The 20,987-nt window shown below is 34.9% G+C and overlaps 1 protein-coding gene across 1 annotated transcript; it reads right to left on the reverse strand.

Moving 5' to 3' along the window:
• Window positions 1-18,541: 18,541 nt before the first annotated feature.
• On the reverse strand, window positions 18,542-19,217 carry LOC121981404. The gene is made up of 3 exons (XM_042533898.1): window positions 19,062-19,217; window positions 18,849-18,986; window positions 18,542-18,757 (listed from the first exon to the last, which is right to left on the reverse strand). Exons 1-3 carry the CDS (start codon window positions 19,140-19,142, stop codon window positions 18,638-18,640), a joined length of 339 nt encoding a protein of 112 aa, XP_042389832.1. The 5' UTR covers window positions 19,143-19,217; the 3' UTR covers window positions 18,542-18,637.
• Between the last annotated feature and the right edge of the window lie 1,770 nt (window positions 19,218-20,987).

Here is a 20,987-nt window from a genome sequence, read left to right on the forward strand (position 1 = left end):
CTATAGCAAGGAGAAGTCAATAAATGGCAAGGGAAAGACGTTTAATGGTAAGAAGAAATTAACCAAGGACAAGGTATCTAAGGTTAAGAAAGTTACGTTTGTAGGCCAAGTATCACCGGGGGTGGACCGATGTGGCCTAGTCATTGTGGATGAGTCACCTAGGGAGGTGGCTAAGGCAAAGAGCTCTAAGGGGAGCTCTAAGAGTCAATTTGGGACCCATGGCCAATGGATCTCAGGTGGGTTTTACTTGGGAGTTTAGGTTGGGTCATGGATTGTGTCAAGTGGTTTGGAGATGGACTTGAGTCTCAAACCTAGGGATTTGGCACAATTGGATTGTGTTTCATGCAAGAAATATGACATTGGGGTCATATAGCATGATAATTGGTTTTGGATATATAGATGCCATATAAATCAATGCTAGGGATGCATTGTGGGTTGACATGGGCAAATACATCAAGAGGAAGCCAAAACTAGGACTTTAGGTCAAGGTTCTATTGAACCATTTAAGCTAGTTTTGGATTTTGTGTCAATCTTGGGATTGGTGATAGATATATTTTTGAATGTATTTTTCCCAAGTAGACATGGGTAAAACAGACCTCTCCACAAAATTTGGGGATTTTTGAAGGTTTGTGGAATTATTGGTGCATTTCTGAAAGTGAGTCAGAAATGCTGAAAAAAGCTGAAAAACTGTGCCAGTCGACTGCTAGTTTTAGCAGTCGACTGCACCAGTCGACTGATAAAACATGCAGTCGACTGGCTGGAAACAGAACCATTTTGTTCGCTCAGCTAGTGGTGACCAGTCGACTGGTACTTCTTGCAGTCGACTGATACCAGTCTGAAATTGTCTTTAGCACTGAATTTTGACCAAGTCAACTCATACAAGTGTATGAAATCCATGGGGGATAAACACACGAGTTTAGGGTCAATTGGAATGACAAGTTTTCAACAATTTGGATATTGTTGGAGGACTTTTTGGATGTTAGGCAAAGGTGGAGAAGTAAGATTTAGTTGGGAAAATCTGAAAGTGCCTTTGCGTAGGGGGAGCCTTGGGATAGGTTCTTAAAAAACCCGTTGTAAAAATCCTAGCTCATTGGGGAGCGTAGGTGTAGGGGAGCCTTGGGATAGGTTCTTAAAAAGCCTATTGTGAAAATTCTAGCTCATTGGGGAGCATAGGTGTATGGGGAGCTTTGGAATAGGTTCCAATGCATGATGCATTGTTACGGCGGTTGCCAAGTGTGTAGCCTTGGCAACGTAAGTCCATTCGGCGTTGTAAGTCCAAGTGTGTAGCCTTGGCATCGTAAGTCCATTCGGCAGTGTAAGTCCAAGTGTGTAGCCTTGGCAACGTAAGTCCATTCGGCGGTGTAAGTCCAAGTGTGTAGCCTTGGCAACGTAAGTCCAATTATTTTTAGCATATTATTTTGCTATTTATTTTCCCTAACTTAAACGTATTGCCAAACATCAAAAAGGGGGAGATTGTTGGAGCAATCCCAATAGTCCGCGGGACCATGTGTTTTGGTGTTTGGGCAAAGGGTTTAAGTTAGGTTCACCCTTGTATTTGATATGTGTATTTGAGTTGTGCAGGTTTGCAGGATACACATGTGACTCAGGTTGATGGCTTCGGGTCGGGTGAAGGATGGAGCATCCGAGGGACCGTGGACAAGGCAGCGAGGACAAGGGCCGAGGGAAGAGACTTCGAGGCATACGCGAAGGATGGCATTGGGGACGAGCCGCGGGCTTGAATGCATCCGAGGGACGAGAGCCAAAGGAAGTATGCTTGAAGGCAAGAGGTCAAAGCTGCAAACGAAGTGTCAAATGAGTCGTAAGGGTGAGGGTACGAGTGCATGAGAGATTGTACTCGGAGTAAAATCCTAGTTTTAGGGTTTTACTGTAGCGTTACTGTAGCAGTACTGTAGCAGTCGACTGCATATTTTAGCAGTCGACTGCAGAATGTCTCTGTTAGCTCGGTTAGTGTGGAATCGAGCCGTTGGGATGTAACGGTCGAATTTCCACAGAGGGCAGTCGACTGCATGTTTTGGCAGTCGACTGGTAGGCGGGATTTTCAACCCGCGACCTATATAACCAAGGCTTGGAAGTTTGGTTATCGCTGACGAAATTAGACTTGGTTAATGTCTAATTAGTAGTCTACAAGTGCTCAAGAGTTTCCCTTGTGTCCAAGAGGTCTTGGTGAGTTTGTGGTGAGGTTTCTCCACCCACAAGGAGGTTTGAGCTAGCCGGAGGTCTTCCGGGGAGTAATCCACCGACGGATAGGGATCGTCCACCTTACGGACAGCCGTGGAGTAGGAGCTTTATCTCCGAACCACGTAAATTGGCGTGTGTTGGTTTGCTTGCTCTTTCTTGTTCTTTGTATTTGTATTTAGCTTTCGTATTTGTGTTTGTGTTATTTGTATTCCGCTGCGCAACTAACAAATACGTAGAAAGCGATCGATTTGGGGGTGCCGTCTATCCAACCCCCCTTCAAGCCGGCCACCGATCCCCCAACAATATATTTAATATTTATTTATTTGACTTATCAATGGGTGAGATTTAGCTCGATAAATCAATAAGCCCGATAAGTTGGGAAATGATATTACTTATAGTGTGTGTTGTTGATTATAGAAGGAAACTGTGTCCTAGTAATTTAGGTTGAGAATGACCCCAAGAGGAGCTCATAAGGATTGTCATGTTAAACCCTGCAGGTGGACTTAGTCCGATATGACGATGAGGTTGAGTGGTACTACTCTTGGACAAAGATATTAATTAAGTGAGTTGTTAGTAACTCATTTAATTAGTGGACATTCGACATCTTAAACACAGGGAGACTAACACACTCATAATAAGAAGGAGCCTAAAATGTAATTTGGGATTGGTGCAGTAGTTCAATAATAATTCTTTAGTGGTATAAATTATTATTGATGAAGTTAAGTTGTACGTTTGGGGCAAACACGAGAAGCTTAATTTCATCGGGAGACCAAAACCAATTCCTCCTCTCGGTCCCTATCGTAGCCTCTTGTATATAGAGATTTACACCCACCACATACCCACTTCTTACCCAACCCAAGGGGGCCGGCCAAGCTAGCTTGGAACCCAAGCTAGGGCCGCCCAAGACCCAAGGATAAAGTCAAGATTAGTGGCCGGCCCTAGCTTGGAGTCCAAGCTAGGTGTGGCCGGCCACATAGAAAATAAAAAGAATTTTTATTAGAATTATTTCTTATGCGGATATCATGGTTTTAAAAGAGAGTTTGAAATTGAAATCTTTCCTTTTATAGTTTTCTACAAAAGATTAAGAAAAGATTTAAAATCTTTCCTTATTTGTAGATTGAAAGGTAGATTTTAATTTTGAGAAAACTTTCCTTTTTTAACCATATTCATGATTTAAAAGAGAGTTTAAAAATTAAATATTTCTTTTATAAGTTTCTACAAAAGATTAAGAAAAGATTTGATATCTTTCCTTATTTGTAGATTGAAAGGAGATTTTAATTTTTAGAGATAACTTTCCTTTATGGAAATCATTCATATGTTTAAAAGAAATATTTTAATTTATAAAATTTCCTTTTTACAATCCACCATGAAGGGAAAAATTATTGGAGAAATTTTTTATAAATTTTCGGAGACAAATTAGGAAGTTTTAATTCTTGTGTTGATTAAAACTCTCTTTGTTTGAGATTTTAAAGTGGCCGGCCATGATGTTTAATGAGAAGAAAATTATTTTTTAATTAAAATAAATTTTCCTTTTCATGGTAAAAGAATTAAGAAAGTTTTTATTTAAATTTCCTTATTTGCCAAGGCCAAGGATTATAAAAGAGAGGTTAGAGGTGCTTTCATGGGTGACAACTCTATTCTTTTCTTCCTCTCTTTTTCTCCTTGGTGTGGCCGGCCCTAGAGGTTCTCCCTCTCCTCTTTTCTTCTTCTTTAGTGGCCGGTTTTATCCCCTCTTGGAGCTCTTAATGGTGGTCGGTTCTAGCTAGGAGAAGAAGGAGAGAAAGGAGGTTTTGTTTCTTGCATCCCTTGGAGCTTGGTGGTGGTGACCGGACCTCTACTTCTCTTGGAGAATTGTGGTGGCCGAATCTTGCTTGGAGAAGAAGGTGACTTAGGTGGATTCTCATCTCGGTAGATCGTTGCCCACACAACGTCTGGGATAAGAAGAGGAATATGGTAGAAGATCAAGAGGTTATTTGCTTACAAAGAAAGGTATAACTAGTAATTATTTTTCGCATCATACTAGTTTTCTTTGTATAGTTATTTTTAGAAATACCAAACATAAGAGGCATATGATTCTAGAGTTTTCGGATTTGTTTCAAATTTGTGTTTCTTTTGTTTTATTCTTTGAATTTGTGATTCGATTGTTCTTTTTGGTTAACCTAGAGTTATTTAAGGAAATTAAATATTAGTTTTCCTTAAAAGACTTTGTCTAGGCGGTGGTGGATGCTCCCATACCCAAGAAGGTCATGTGCCTCGCCATGCAGTCCTAGAAGCCAATTTTGCAAATTAATATTTAATGGAATTAATAACATAGGTGGATTTGGATCAATAGTGTTAAGTTCCGCTTGCGATCCAAATCTAAACCATCAAGAACAGATAAGTTAAATTTGGAATCAATGATGTTAAGTTCCGTCTGCGATTCCTAATTTAACTTCTAAAGAACACAATATGTTATTTAAGGAAAGGTTTGACACTTATACAAAATTTCTGTATAGTGGAACCGGTACGATTTTCCTAGGACTAATCAACAAGGCGTCGGTTCGACCTAGGATTTTTAGGAAATACGAAAGTCAACACTAGACAATATGAAGATTGCCAAAAGATAAATTTCATAATATCTGCTATTATTCTAACTATGTTTTGTAGGATGACTAACATTTTTGTAGGGTCAGATTTTGCCTTGTTCGGTCGACCAAACATCCGGATCGACGGACCGAACCTTCAAGGAAAAGGATCAGATTTCTAGCAAGTTGATCAGGTTCGACCAAGGGATAGGTCGATCAAACTTTGGATTCAATCAACCGAACCGTGGATAGGCACTGACTCAATCAGATCGGGTTGATCGGACCAAATAAGCCAGCGAGGAAAGATGGATCGGTCAACCGAACGGCGGGATCGGTCGACCGAATGAAGTCTCTATCCGAAGCGGCAGAATCTGAATGGGAAGTTAGGTAGGTTCAGAAGGTTTGGTCGACCAAACACCTAGATCGCTCGACCGATCAGTGTCGAGTCAAAGATTGATTCCGTGATCAATGGATCTGGATCAGGTCTACCTCGGCTATAAAAGGGGGTTTGACCAGCAACTTCGAAATAACTGAAACAGAACGATCTTCTAACATGCGCGTTGCTTCGAAATAACTCAACAAGGTCAAACCGTTGCTCCGACAATCGACGAACATCTTCTGAATCCTTTATTGTCAGTAACTTAATTTTATATAGCAATTGTACTTCAAGTTATAACTCTCCAAATCTATAGTGATTATCCAACGAAAGCAATCGACAATCACATACCTTGGAGTAGAAATCGTTACAGGCTCCGAACTAAGTAACAAAAAGTGTTAGCGCTTGCTTTTTGTTTTCTTTCTTTATTTCTGCTACGTTTAACTCCTATTGTTCTCCGAAAAGTGAAAAAATCATGAGTGTTATTCACCCCCGCCCCCCCCCCCCCCCCCTTTTAGCACGCATCAATCTTACAATTTGTATCAGAGCGAGGCCGCTCTGAATTGGTGAAACCACCAATTGAGTAGGGGGTTCTTTTTTTAAAAAAAATATGTATCATTTTTATTTTTAAAATATTTTTACACTTTTCATTTTTTTCCTCTAATTTTTTTTTAAAATTTACTTTCATTTCTTCACCATTAGTAAGAATTTGTGAAATATTATGTTTGACAAAATTTGACATTATAATTTTTTTATTGTATTATTTATTATAATTTTTTTATTTTTTCCTTAAAATTGATATCATCACCCCTTCTTATTAGACTTCTTTTTTGCAATCGTTTGTGTCTCAAAGTTGGTACAAGCACCACTCGAGTTATATAATCTCTTTTCATACCGTACTAATAATCCAAGACCAAGTCTTGGTACTCTTTGCTCTTTCATTTTTGTGTGTAAGATTTTTCTAAATGGCCTACGAAAAAGGCTATATCACCGCACGCCCACCACTCTTCTCCGGTGAAAATTTCGGGTAATGAAAAAATCAGATAGAGTACCAACTAAAGACCCAGGCGGAGAGATATGGACCATAATCCAGATCAGATTCATACTCCCCACCGAAGAAGGTATGTCCATCGCCTGCGACAAGTGGGATGCACTAACAAGGATAAAAATCAAGGCATATGCAAAAGTAGGTCTGGATCGGTACGGTATACCGTACCCAAAGTCGAATACCGTATACCGTACCGAAAAAATCGGTATTCTAAGAAATGATACCGATACCGTACCAACATTTTGGTATACCGAATTTCGGTATACCGAAATGTCGGTACGGTATCGGTAAAATACCGTCATGCCGAAGTTATATATTATATTACATATAATATATAAAAAAATAATTCTCTTGTAATGAAGACAGTGATCATATAAGAACAAGAGTTGAGATTTCGGATCCAAATATGCAAGATTGAAGATTAAACCAGTAGCTAGTGGTCCCAGGGTGGTGGCTCGCCGAAGATTTGTCGAAATCTTGCCAGAAATAACTAAATGCTAGCTGGAAAAATAGGGGAAGCATATAGACTTCAATCCCTACTAAAAATATCATAAATCCACCAAAGAAACAAAAGCTAAAACTCACCGGAAAATCGGACAAGAACTTGCGCAAGCATAACTCTCAGAATAAAGCTCGGTGATTAGATTTCTTCAGATTCAATGAAGGGAAAAAAATATTAGGGATGGAGAAAAAGTTTCTAAGTTGTTGTGCATCTTCTCCAGCGACTACGTGCGGTGGTCGACTGTGGAAGGAAAGAATCGCGAGTCGCGACGTGTGCACCGACGGCGCAAGGAGAGAACATGGTTTGGAGCCGTTTAGGGTTTGGTTTAGGCTTTAGGGGAATCTAAATTAATCATTTAATCTATAATTACTCGGTATTTCGGTATACCGAAATATTTTAAATCGTTACCGTTACCGTTACCGAAAAATTCGATACGGTATGATACCGTATCGAATTTTTCGGTATACCGAAAATTTCGATATATACGGTATTTTTCGGTATGATTTTTCGATATTTCGGTATTTCGATATTTTTTTCCAGCCCTATGCAAAAGCGACTTGTAGTCTCCTATGCGGACTAACAAATGAAGAGCTTGATCGAGTTGGAAAGTTCCAAAATGCTAAGGAGCTTTGGGAAATATTTATCGAGCTTTATGAGATTTCGTTAGAGCTAGAAGACCAAGTCAAGCCTGAATATGAATTCCCAAAGTCAACCTCCAAACTAGACTTAGAAAAATCGGATCAAACCAATTTTATAGCATTGATGGTCAAGGAAGAGACAGCTGAATCTGAGTCCGAAATCAAGATAGCAACAATCAAGGGGAGGAGCCAAAAGGTAAAATTATAAATTTAAAGTTTAAATTTCAAATAATTTGTTTTAAGTGTAGGGAGAGAGGGCGCCATAGAAACCAGTGCCCTACTCATAAGATTCGGACGACACAATTGAAGAAGATCGAGAAATCGATGCTAGTCAGAAAGGGAAGGAATACACTAAATACTTCAAGTGCAAACGGATGGATCACTATAAAAGTCAATGCCTAAAAAGAAGACCTAAGAATCCAAGAGGAGAAATCAAGATTAGTAAATTTACATTACATGAAAATCTAATTTTTACAACATGTGTCGATACCCTAATTAATCATTATTGCTCTAGTTTAGTTCCCTCCCAAAAATCAAATATGCATGCTAATAATGCAATGAATAAAGTTCATTCAAATCTATATAAGAATAACACAAAATTATTTGATAAAAATAACAAGAAATTAACTTTTAGAAAATTAGAAAAATAAAATAATATTTTAAAAGATAAAATTGATAAATTAGAAAAGATTATTAATAATTTAACCAAATCATAAAATCTAGATTTGGATTACAAGTCTAAGGTAAAACTTAAACTCTACAAATCAAGCTATAATCAAATATCTTTTAATTATGAAACTAATTAATAAACCATAAATTAAAATTAACTAATAATTGCTTGACTTGGTTGATCCATGCATAATTATTATGAACATTTATATGCTTAATTAATTTCTAAATGTCATGTCATTCATGATTACTAATTGCTTAATTTAGTAAGGATAGATAAAGACTTAGGCTTGATTTACACTTCACTAGTTAGACCTAGGATTTTCAGGAAGAAAATTAAATATTCAACTTCTTTAAAAGGCTTTGTCTAGAAGTAGTTGATAATCTCAATACCTAAGAAGGCCTAGTGTCTCGCCAAAACTTAGAAGTCAATTATTGAAATGAATATTTAATTGACTAACTGTTAAACATTAGTCTAACTCAATTGTAAATCAATCCTTAAATGTTAATCTAAATTGAAAATTAAAATTAATCATCTCATAAAATATATAAGGTTCACTAATTGATAATATAGAAAAGGGTGAGATGAATTTAATTTTAAAATTAGTCTAAAATTATGTTAATCTTTAAAACTATGCAAATATAATTCAAATGATTTTCAATTAATTTTTAAATTTTCAAAATCTTAGTTATTTTCAATTAATTTTCAAAATTTTAAATCTTAATTATTTTCAATTAATCTTAAAATTTTAAAATCTTAATTAATCTTCAAATTTCAAAATATTAAAAATTTTCAATTCATAATTAACTTTCAAATATTAATTAATTTTTAAATCATAATTATTTTAAAATCTTAATTAAAAGTTTAAAATTTAAAATTTTTCAAACTTAAATATTTTAATATTTAAAATTTAATATTTTTAAAATCTAAATTTAAATTTAAACTTAAACATTTTAAAATTCAAAAATCTTCAAAATTTTAAAATCTTAATTACTTTCAATTAATCTTAAAATTTCAAAATCTTAATTAATCTTCAAATTTCAAAATTTTAATTATTTTCAATTCATAATTAATTTTCAAATCCTAACTATTTTTAAATCTTAATTAAAAGTTTAAAATTCAAAATTTTTTAAACTTAAATATTTTAAAATTCAAAATTTAATATTTTTAAAATCTAAATTTAAATTCAAACTTAAATATTTTAAAATTTAAAATTCAATAGTTTTGAAATCTAAATTTAAATTCAAACTTAAAATTTAAAATTCAATAGTTTTGAAATCCAAATTTAAATTTAAACATTTTAAAATTCAAATTTAACTTAAATTATTTTTTAAATTCAAACCTAAATATTCTTCAATATCATAAATATTTTTCTAAGTCATAGATAAAATCAACTTTAAAATTAACTTAATTTCATCTCACACAACTTATCAGCTTAACATATTTGTTTGATAACTTAGAAAGGTTGAAATGGAAAATCAGGAAAATAAATAATTCTTAATTTTTTTCTACATGGACTCTAAGATATCCAAACTTAAATGGGACATTAATCAAGGGAGAAATCGGGAGTTAAAGTTTTTCTTTCATTTAACTATTTTTAAAAATTTAACTATTTTTCAAAAATAACTTTAAATATTTTTATGAAAAGGCAAGTTCAAATAATTCATTATGGAAAAATAACTTTTTTTTAATCTTTTACTTAATAAAGTTTTTCAAAAAGTTAAGTACTTAACTAATATCTAACTATTTTTAAATGAAAATTTAACTATCTTTGAAAAACAATTCTAAATATTTTTTTGAAATATTTCAAAAACTAAGTACCTAACTAAGTTTGTTTGAATTTTTTTCAAAAATTAAGTACTTGATAAAAAATTTTGGCTATGTTTTTTATTAAAGGAAAAAAGCTAGCTCCTTCTCAAAACTTAAGTATCATTTAAAAATTATCTTCCAAAGCTTTATAAAAAAAATTAAGTATTTAATCAATTTGTAAACTCTTTTCAAAGCTAAGTATTTAACTATGTTTTTTTAAAGAAACTCTTTTCAAAGCTAAATATCTAATAAATTTTTCTAAAAAAAACTCTTTGAAAGCTAAATACATTTTTTTGAAAAGAAAAGTAAAATGCTATTTTTAGGGTGAGTTTAAAGGAAAAGATTAAAAAGTTAACTTCTCAAACTTAAAGTTTTTTTCTCAACTTTTCTTTCTACTTAATAGTTTTTTATATATGTCAATGGAGGAGAAAGATGTTAAAAGTAAAGTAAAAAGTCTTATTTTAAGAAAAAATAATACTTAAGGGGGAGTGAGCAACATTTTATTTTTTTACCTTGAAAAATGCTATTTGAAATTTACTTAGTATCTATTCTACTTTATCTTTTCAAATGCTGTTTGTTTTTATTTAACTTTGAACTATGTTGTCAAAATCAAAAAAGGGAGAGATTGTTGGTGCAGAAAGCACCAGACGATCAAACCTGTGTTTTGAAAATGACAAAGAGTTCAAAGTTAAGCTGTCTTGTTATCTAACAAGTTGAACTTAGTGTGCAGGAAAGTCCTAAGTGATCTTAGGAAAAGGAAAGTCCTAGTTGAGGCTAGACAGGTGGAAAGTCCTAACTGTGGTTAGGCAAGGAAGTCCTGATCCGGGGGACTAGGCAAAGTCTTGGCAAGTCGAGCACTTTGGGCAAAATCCTATAGTCGGGAACTCTAGGTAAAAATCCTGGTGGTTGCGAACCAGGTGGAAGTCTGGACGAGTCGTGGAGCGGACGTTCAACATGAAGACCTGAAGTCTCAGTCGCTAAGCAAAAGTTCAGAAGGTCTGGAGCACTGGTCTGGCAAAGATAATTTCTTCTGAGAGAAGTAGGTGAGGGTGCATTCCTTGAAGAGAGAACAATAGACATCGGTTCGACCTAGGGTCTTCGAGAAATCCAAAAGTCATAACCGAACAGTCCGGAGACTGTCAAAAGATAAATTTCATATTATCTGCTATTATTCTAACTCTATTTTACAGGACGACTAACATTTTTATAGGGTCATATTTTGCCTTGTCCGATTGACCAAACGTCCGGATTAGTCGACCTAACCTTCAAGGAAAAGGATCAAATTTCCAGCGAGTTAATCCGGTTTGACCAAGGGATCGGTCGACCGAACCTTAGATTTAGTCGACCAAACTGTGGATAGGCACTGACTCGATCGGACCGGGTTGATCGGACTAGATAAGCCATCGAGGAAAGCAGAATCAGTCGATCGAACGGTGGGATTGGTCGACCGAACGAAGGCTCTATCTAAAGCGGTAGAATCTGGACGGAAAGCTGGGTAGGTTCAGAAGGTTCGATCGACCGAACACCTGGATCGGTAGACCGATCAATGTCGAGTAAAGACTGATCCCGAGATCAGTGAATCTGGATCAGGTCTACCTCATCTATAAAAGTGGGTTCGACCAGCAGCTTCGAAACAACTGAAACAGAACGATCTTCTAACATGCGCGCTGCTCCGAAATGACTCAACAACGCCGAACCACTGCTCCGACAATCGACGAATATCTTCTTAATCCTTCATTGTCGGTAACTTAATTTTATATAGCAATTCTATTTCAAGTTGTAACTTTCCGAATCTATAGTGATTACCCAACGAACGCGATCGACAATCACGGGCCTTGGAGTAGGAGTCGTCACAAGCTCCGAACCAAGTAACCAAAAGTGTTAGCGCTTGCTTTTTGTTTTCTTTCATTATTTCCGCTGCGTTTATCTCCGATTGTTCTTTGAAAAGTGAAAAAATCACAAGTACTATTCAGCCCCTATAGCACGGATCGATCCTACAATAAGTTCATCTAATTTCATCATGATGATTAACAAAATGTTGTCACATCGAAATACCCAATCGAGAATCTAGTTTAAGAGAAGTTTGTCTTCTCATTGTGGTATAATGATTGAGGTATAGGATGTTATTATATTAGGTCATGAGGTCGAAACTCGACGTGTCTGGACATGCCTTCCCCATGCCTTGGCCACTATACCAATGGATAGTAGTTACTCGTGATATACCTCCTTTGTGTTGGCCCAGGGACGAGTTGATGGAAATGTTAGGGGAGAGCAAATCACTTTTTGCCATATTAATTTAAGAGAAATTTCATCAAACACAACTCTTTGAGATTTAAACAGAGGTTCAGATTCCTCATTAAGAATGGATATATTAATTTTGGTCCTCTTATATGTTAAAGGATTATCAATTCTTGATTTAAAGAAGGATAGAATATTATTTCATCTCTTACTCTATGCATATGATATTAAAACAACCTAAATAATTACACAAGTAATTACCTGAGTGGACAAACTCAAATAACATAACTTATATCTATCCTTGGACGGAAACCACTGGAGATTAGATAAACATCTATATTTTTTTCCCTTAGCTTCTTCATCGATATACCAATTTCAAGAAAAAGTCTAAATAACCACATACATTAATAATTAAATTAGAGAAAAATCTCCAATCACAATGTTAATTTTGCATGCAATCCCCATGTCTAAAAAATTTTATTTCCACTCTCTGCATACAAAGTATTACTTATTTCAACTCTCTCATACAAATATTGATACCTAAATTACCCCTCAGATATTTTAGGTACAAAAATTTTAAAATTGAGTATAAAAATTCAAAAATGAGTATAATTCTTCTTAAAGTCAGTACTTTATATTAAAAATTGAGTATATTTTCTATCATAATTATCCCTCTTATTTTTTAGATATAAAAAGTCTAAAAATAAGTATAATTCATATTAAATTCAGAATTTTACACTATAATCTAGTACTCTATACTATGATCGAGTATATTTTCTATCGAAATTAATGCTCATATTTTTCGGTACAAATAGTCTAAAAATGAATATAATTCCTATTAAATTCAGCACATTAAACTAAAATCGAGTATATTTTGAGGTGAAAAAAGAATCATACTCAATTTGATAGAAAATATACTAGATTCGAAGTTAATATACTCAATTTAAGAGGATTTATATTGATTTTTAGACTTTTTGTACCTAAAAATATCATGGGCAATTAGGTAAAGATGTTTGACTGGGGAGTGAAAACAAAGATTTTCATGGATAGGAACTATATGTAAAGATTTATTTACCAATAGAAATTACATGCAAAATTACCCTTAATAATTTAGGAAGGAAGTGGGGAACATCTACATTAAAAGATCGAGGAATGGTAAGGAGGCAGAGGCGCTCCTATTTCAGTGGTCAATCAACGGCTCATATTTCAGTGGTCAATCAACGACAGCCGTGGTGGGATCGAAAATTAAATTTGGGGATTTTGAGCTGATCACAAATTTGATTTGAGGATTTAGAACTGATGAATCGATAATAAGAGTTGCATATATAAAAAAAAAACCATCAAACTGATAGTGAAATTTGATTGGGAGATTTAGTGCTAAACAGGTAAATAGTTGCATATAAAAAATAAAATAAAATGGCCCCGGACTAAAGCCCTGATAGGCTAATACCTCCCTTGGCCTTCGCAAATGAATATATACAATTAAGATTAAACATGTAAATCCATAAAGTCAATTAAAATATGAGAATACATATAAATATGATGATAAAGGATGAATACACACATGCCGAGCGCAAATGAATATATATAAACATGCGTGATATATAAGCATCCTAGGATTTTAAAATATTTCTGCATTTTTAAACAACTAAATTATGTCTATGTTAACACTAAAGCTACCCGTCATCTGACAGGCCCCAACCCACAACTATCTCGTATCATTAGGAGTGAGCAGAAAACTATAAATGGTCCCCACGAGTTGAGTATGGTCACACGACTTTGTCAAGATTCATTCGACCCTTCATGATTCGGCAACTATGCCTAAGGATTAACACTAGAGCTACATGATTCGATCATAGGGGGCATTTGTGTGAAAATTTTAATCATGTTGAAAATGGTGGGAATGAGTTCATACATATTATGACAATGTGATAATTGACATAAAATAAGCTTATTATCAAGGATTTTAAAAGTATCAAAATACAATTTGAAATCAAAAATTAAGCCAGTTGAATTGATTGAACTAAGCATTCTAATCAATTAAATCAAAAACTAGTTGACTGAATTCTATCATAGTCACGTGGATGTTTAAATGATCATTATTTCAATTTAAAAATTCATAAATAATTTTTTAAAATTTAAATATTTGTGAATCTTTACGCATATCTAACAAATCTTCCTAAATATAGAAAAATGTTTAGTATTTTACCTCCCAATCTAATCTAAGTATCATATGGCCATTCAAGCATGACTTGTCTAACCCCATTATTTCAAAAAACATGTATTAAACTCTTAAATAGATCAATTTTGATGATTCAAAATACTAATGATAGTGCCAGATTTGCCCTAACCATGCTAACTTTCTATCATCTAAGTGCTTAGTGTGCCTAGCATATGATTTATCATGGTTTCGTGTAGTTGGGCATTCAAAGTATACAATCGAGCACCAACTATAATGCACAACTCATGTAATTTCTAACAAGAATTTCTGTCCATCAAACTCTATCATTTGAATCAATAAGAGTATGGTTAGATTCATGGGGCCTTGTGAAGTTCATTTTAGGCCTGGGAACTTAAAGTTGAAAATGACATGAACAAAGGCACGAGCATAAATAATTTTTGACAAAAACTGTTTGATTCATTTTATATTTAAAAAAATTATTTGCTTAATATATTTGCATGACTTTTGTTCATTCTAGTATCGAAAGTTCTCTTAGGAATCATAGCATCAGAGTTTTCGTGTGATATTTGATCTTCCTTTTCCAGAATAAAAATTTGAGAAGCTAGCAAACATAAGTTTATGAACCAGAAAACAACTGATCTACAAATGAACTCATTGAAATTGCTGACTCATTACTTCAAAGATAATACAATATCTACATTCAATAAATTTGACCACCAATAGCTTACAAGGAAAAAGAAAAGTTTAGCAAAATGCGAGGTGGTTACAAAGATTAAGGTAGCTAGACAACAATGTAGTTCCAATATCAAGACTGGTACGGGAGAATTATCAGGAAATAATTTCACATTATAACATAAGCAGATACAAGAGCCTACAACAATCTCAGACTCAGTTCCAATTTCCGTTAGTAAACTCTAGGCGAAAGATTCTACTAAGAAGAGACTATGCAGATAGCTCTGCTGTAAAATAGTATCATACATTCCCAAATTTAATCTAATAAAGGTATTTGAACATCTTGCTTCAGCTTCAGTGATTAAAATTACTCCAGCAAACAGTTGACTAAACTGCAAAAAGGCCTTAATGGAACTAGATTCTCATTATTTATATTATTTAGTATTAGAAAAGGCTGGCAAAGCTGAAGCAGTTCTAGCATGAAAAAAAGATTAAGAAACCAATGTAAAGGTTTGATGGATGAGGAAAATTGTCTTTATTTTGTATTTTATTATATATTGTTTTAATACATTAAGAACCTAATAGTGAGTTTCAAGCAAGTATACCTCTGCCATACATATATAATCATTAATAAAAGCTAAGAAATGATATAATCCACCAATACTGGATTCTGGACTCGAACCCCATATAAACAAAGCTAAAGGTAGGGGTGGCACATTCAAAAGTACTAGAAGAAAATGATAAACAATGTTGCTTACTCAACTCATACGCTTCACATTAAAACTAAGAGCATAGAATATTAATAAAGTCTTTAACTTTGATATTGAGGGGTGACCAAGTTGAAAATACCACTAGTATGAAGTTATCTTTGTGGTAGAATTAGCATTAGTGTTAGCTGAGAGATGTTTGTCTGAGTAGTAAACTCCATCAAATTTATGACTTCCACTAATCATCTTCTTCATTCACATATCCTAAAAACACAATGGATAGGATAGAAGTTTGCATAAGATTTTAAGGATTTGAGAGTACTAATAGATAACAAATCCATAAGAAACTTCTAAACATATAGTATTTTGTATGGAACCTCATGCTTTGACTCATATGTGAGAGCCATGAGCAATAAAAATAGTTGGAGAGATAGAGGGTAGGCAAAAAAAAAGTAAAGATGTACTAGAGTAGAGTAATGGAGTCATGAACTTGATGTAGAAGCAAAACTAAAAGTTGAAGTCATTATTGTAAAATTAGATGAATTTAAGGAATTTAAGAGTAGATTCTAGAATTGCCCATATTCAACAAAACAGATGATTAATATTGTGGCCACTTGAGTAATTTCTGAAGTTGAAGAGGTGTGGTGATATAGATTGGCATCAAAAAGGTGAAATTGTCTCCTCGACGGCCCCTCCAGGTGGCCCCCCACTATCTGGAAGGGAGGTAAATCATGGGGGGCTTCGCCCAGCAACAACAGTGCACGTAAGGAGAGGTTGAGGCAACCAGCGGGGCATTCCGCATCTGCTGGGAATCGACCCCAGACCTATTATGGCCACTTGAGTAATTTATGAAGTTAAAGAGGTGTGGTGATATAGATGCATTTGTAGTGGGTGGTTGTACACTTGTTCTAGCAATGATCTGATGAATGATTAGTGCGACTACAATGAACACAAAGTGGATATGTAGAATGTCTATGTTCATGTCCTTGTCCTCTATGTCCTCATCTAGCAAAGTGAGCCATGACTTTTAGTGGATTAGTGGTGGTACATGATAGTGTTGCACGAAGGACTCATGCTAAAGTGTTTGATAAGGATAATACATTGGTAAGTAACTGTGAGTAGACTATGGAAATCATATAATTAGACAAAAATTTCACCACTTGAGACTATTCATGTCGACACTTTAAAATTTTAAGATTCATATGAATACAATAATATATGGTTAATTCAACTAATGTCAAGAGAAGCAAAATATTTCAGTACTAAATAAAGATATCTTCATATACCTAATATATACAAGATACTTTGTTCACAAAAGCACATTTGATGAATAGAATCCAAAATTTCCTTAGGCATTGAGAGAAACACTACAAATAAGACTATCATTGATTCTATACTATTGAGGAGCCATGTACAAACAATGAAATCTGTACTTTGCCACGCTGAAAAGGTTGCATCTTTTCCATTTGAAGGTGGTAAAGTTAGATTCCTATCCTTTTCCACAAGAGCCAACAATTGCATGCTCAAGCCCATAAAAGTTAGTTGGAATCGTTGAGTTTAATATTCATTCTAGTAGCACTATTTGATTGGGGATTAATTGTAAAGAAAGATGTCATCCTCAATGAGATTAGCTAAAAAAAAATATATCTATATATTTTAAAAGGCCATCATTTTTTTTTTAATTTTCTATTCTTTTAAAGGCACCACTTTGAAAAGGGTCTAATACCTACTACTTTTGGAAACCACAGTAGACAAGGCCCATAACGGATGAGGATCATGATAGAACAAGGTTTCTAGTATTTGCTAGCATCATAACTCCTCTCATCTAGTGAAGGTGGAGTTCATCATCCACAATAGGACAGCACAACATCAAGGACAAAGGATGATCCTACGCTCATGTTCATGAGGAATGATTGCCCATAGTATAGGAACAGGGGAAAGTGAAGGAGAAAGGAGAAAGGATTGGGTAGGCTCTAATGTCAAATTAAGAAGAAAATTGCATATTTCATATCTTGAAGGATATTTACAATTACGATATATATCTCAAAGAGACCAGTTATTCTTAGACTGGGTAATATATGACCACTAAAGTAACTCTTATCTACTCTAACAAATACAAAATCATTTAGTATATGTAAAAGTGGACTAGTAAATGTCAAGCCACTGGAGTAAATTGTGCATTAACATTAACTCATTTTGTGATTGTGTTGCACTCTTATCCATTCAGTTTCTCAATTATGCTTACGGTGCCATAATATACAACCACAACTAAAATCAGGATGGCATATGTATCATGTTAAAATACAACTCCAATCGTACAAATATGATCTAGCTTTGAAATAGTGGTGATTCGGTATTCATATTCAAGATCTAGCAATTCACTTTGTACTGTATATTTCAGGAATGGTCCTGGAAATTCACTCAAAATCATAGAGAGATTAGGTGTCATGAATTGGGAGCCAAAGAATTTGCCTGCATAGGAAGAGAGATGAACTCAATGACTGTTTAATTAGATTGTTGAAATGCTCGTGCATAAATTAACCTAGAAATAATTTCTTCCAACCATAATCCACAGTAAATACACTAGCTACATCTACTCCCTGTTACAAGATCAAATAGCTATTTTTTTTATCAGTAAGTATTTGATACTAGAACAGAATCTAGCATAGTTTGGGCATGTCAGTTAATAGTTGTTGTATGCATTTTATTTCAATGTCAAGTTGGTCCCTTCCAGATCAAAAATCTATTGGCCTATATGGTATCTAGTTAAACCAACAATCTAGTAGAGGAAGAATCTTCCATCAAATTTCGTCACTAATCAAAATTTTTCATATCAATAGAGAATCATTTATGCAGTAAATGTTGAGTGCTTCTTTTACATGCATGTATGATGCATTTATGAAGCTCAAGAAAATTTGCAAAAAACAGTTTTCATAGGCATCCAACATCATCACTAGATTGAAATAATTTTCAAATAAAGGAAATTGAAGTTTTTCTTTGGGGTATGAAACAGAAAAATTGATAAAATTGAACTAGGGCTTGAATGTGGAGGTCTGAGGGAGTGAGATGGGACCACGGCGAGGGTCATTTTCATCATCAAGAAGCCTTCGCACCCGCTTCTTAGCGCAATACTGCCGATCGAAGTGCTTCACCTGCCCAATTTCGACCCCCAGCCGTTTCGCATAACCGAAAAGAAACAAAAAAACAAATGGAGGAATCTAAGGGAATGAAATTACGAAATACCCAGGTGGGGCGGCACTTGGCGGCGAACTCTGCCCGGGCAGCTTTGCAGTCGGCAGGGTAGAGGAGGCCAACAGTGGCGATCTCAGTGGGCTTCTCGGCCGCCTTCTCCTCCAAGCAGGCATAGAAGGCGTCCCGCGCCTGTTTGTCGAATCGACCCAATGAAACGGATTAACAGAAAGACGACCCCTAGTAGAGGAGGAGGAGGAGGCTTGCCTTGTAGCAGGCGGCTCTGCCTTGAGCTAGCACGTCAGTCATCACGGCGTCTTGGCCAAGTTGCGTCGGCGATGTGGACATCCGCGGCGATGGTTTTGGCCTTCTACGGATCGGACTCTTCTTCCAAAAGCTGAAGGCGGCCACCGGCCTGTTGCCTGGCCTCTGGTCTGCTGTGTGCGGCTATATAGTATAGTTAGGATACGTGGGCTGGGAAAGCCCGCCAAACTAGCACAAGGCCCAATTATACAAGTCAGCCCATGAAATGTTTCAAATGCACCTCCATAACTGCAAACTGCTCTAACGAACTAACCGAATAAACTGCTTTTCAGGGAGTGAAAATACAATAGAAGTATAGCTTTGCTGAAGAGCCTAAGCATTCAGCCTTAACTTTAGCATGGCTACGTAAACACGTGTGTCCACAATAGAAAGCAAAAGTGTGTCTCTAACTGATAAAATTTTGTCTATCAAACTCCAAATTTAAAATTAATTAATGTGTTGTTAGTATGTTCATTGATGTAATTTAAAATATATAATCTCCCCCTAGTTAAAAATAGGGCGATCATTTGCATTACTCTGACTATTTTGATCTTGATGATGTGCTTAGATAGACCCTACACTTTCCTCTTTTGCTGTCTAGGAAGTCATTATCCTTTTTATGCTTGATATATGGTTTATATACTAAAGTTATTGTGAATTCAACACATTGCATTAAGGGGTCTATACATTCATTAGAATTATGTAATGTATGTTAATGAGTCCTAAAATTTGCCTCCTTATTGGACGTAAAAACTTCCTCCAAGGATGAGGTTGAACTTGTGTGGATCAACGCATGTCGAAGGGTGACAAAGACATCCGGGAAATATTCTCTAATGCTTAAATTAGTGTATCGTAATGGAGGTGGAAGCAAGAGCAAAGTAAGAGAAAGCAATAATGGGAAGGGAAAAAAAAAAACAGAGTTCAAATCCTCATATCACCTTTTAAACTATTATATGACCGATCTTCTTAACCTTAGGACTAGTAGACCCTAGGAGTTAGGAGTTGTGGGTTTCTGGTAGTGTAAGCCCTAAGAGTCAATCAATAATTGATTAACTTAGGACATATTGTATCGTATTTTATTAATAAAAAAATAAAGATTATGGTAATTATATTTACTTCAGATCTATCCCAGATGAATAAGTATAATAATGTCCTATAGTAGTAGATTCTAGTGTACAACATATTAATTTCTTGAATTGATAGTGTGAGGTTATAGATATATATAGAACACTACTCTAAACTATTTCCAGTCAAACACTAATATATAAGGACAATATTAGTGCGTTGAGACTAGTATATATGTAGGTCAATTGATGACTTAATCTCACAAGTCATGGATATAAGATATTAAGTTGACACATAGGTATATATTAGAGAATATGTACTGAATTGACCCGTCGTGAGAATGTTTCATGAATCGTTATACGAGTGTCATAAACATTCTCATAGTAACTATTAGTATGAATAGTCCTTATACATGAAGTCACTACGGTTCCCTACATAAGGAGTTATGTACTTTGATATCAACAAACGTTACTTGTAACAAGGTGGACTATAAAGTCGATCACTGGTATGCAATAAGTTATGTGGAGGAATGTAAGTGATATAGATGAGATCTATCCATTCCATATAATGGAAGTGATATCTGTGCCCCCCTTGATTAAGTTGGACTACTAAATGTGTAAAATATCGAAAAGGGGCGAATAATCATAAGGGAATTTTTCGAAATTTTTAGAAAATTTTCGGGAATTTTTCGGAAACCGTATGACTTCAGTTACGGGGATAGAATTGGCCCCGGGAAAGCCTGTTTAGGCTGCCTCATTTAAGCGAGGAAATGTTTGTTTTCTTAATTCCTTTTACTTTTTCTATTTCTTTTTCTTTTATTTTCTT

The sequence above is a fragment of the Zingiber officinale genome, chromosome 5A, assembly GCF_018446385.1.
Source record: "Zingiber officinale cultivar Zhangliang chromosome 5A, Zo_v1.1, whole genome shotgun sequence".
NCBI lineage: Eukaryota > Viridiplantae > Streptophyta > Magnoliopsida > Zingiberales > Zingiberaceae > Zingiber > Zingiber officinale.

Bases quoted from the DNA above. Each gene is read 5' to 3' on its own strand.
- LOC121981404 (XM_042533898.1), bottom strand. From the start codon at position 19,142: ATGTCCACATCGCCGACGCAACTTGGCCAAGACGCCGTGATGACTGAC. The intron at 18,987-19,061 runs GCAAGCCTCCTC...TTCGACAAACAG, and splicing joins GCAGAGCCGCCTGCTACAAG to GCGCGGGACGCCTTCTATGC. The intron at 18,758-18,848 runs GTATTTCGTAAT...GAAATTGGGCAG, and splicing joins CCAAGTGCCGCCCCACCTGG to GTGAAGCACTTCGATCGGCA.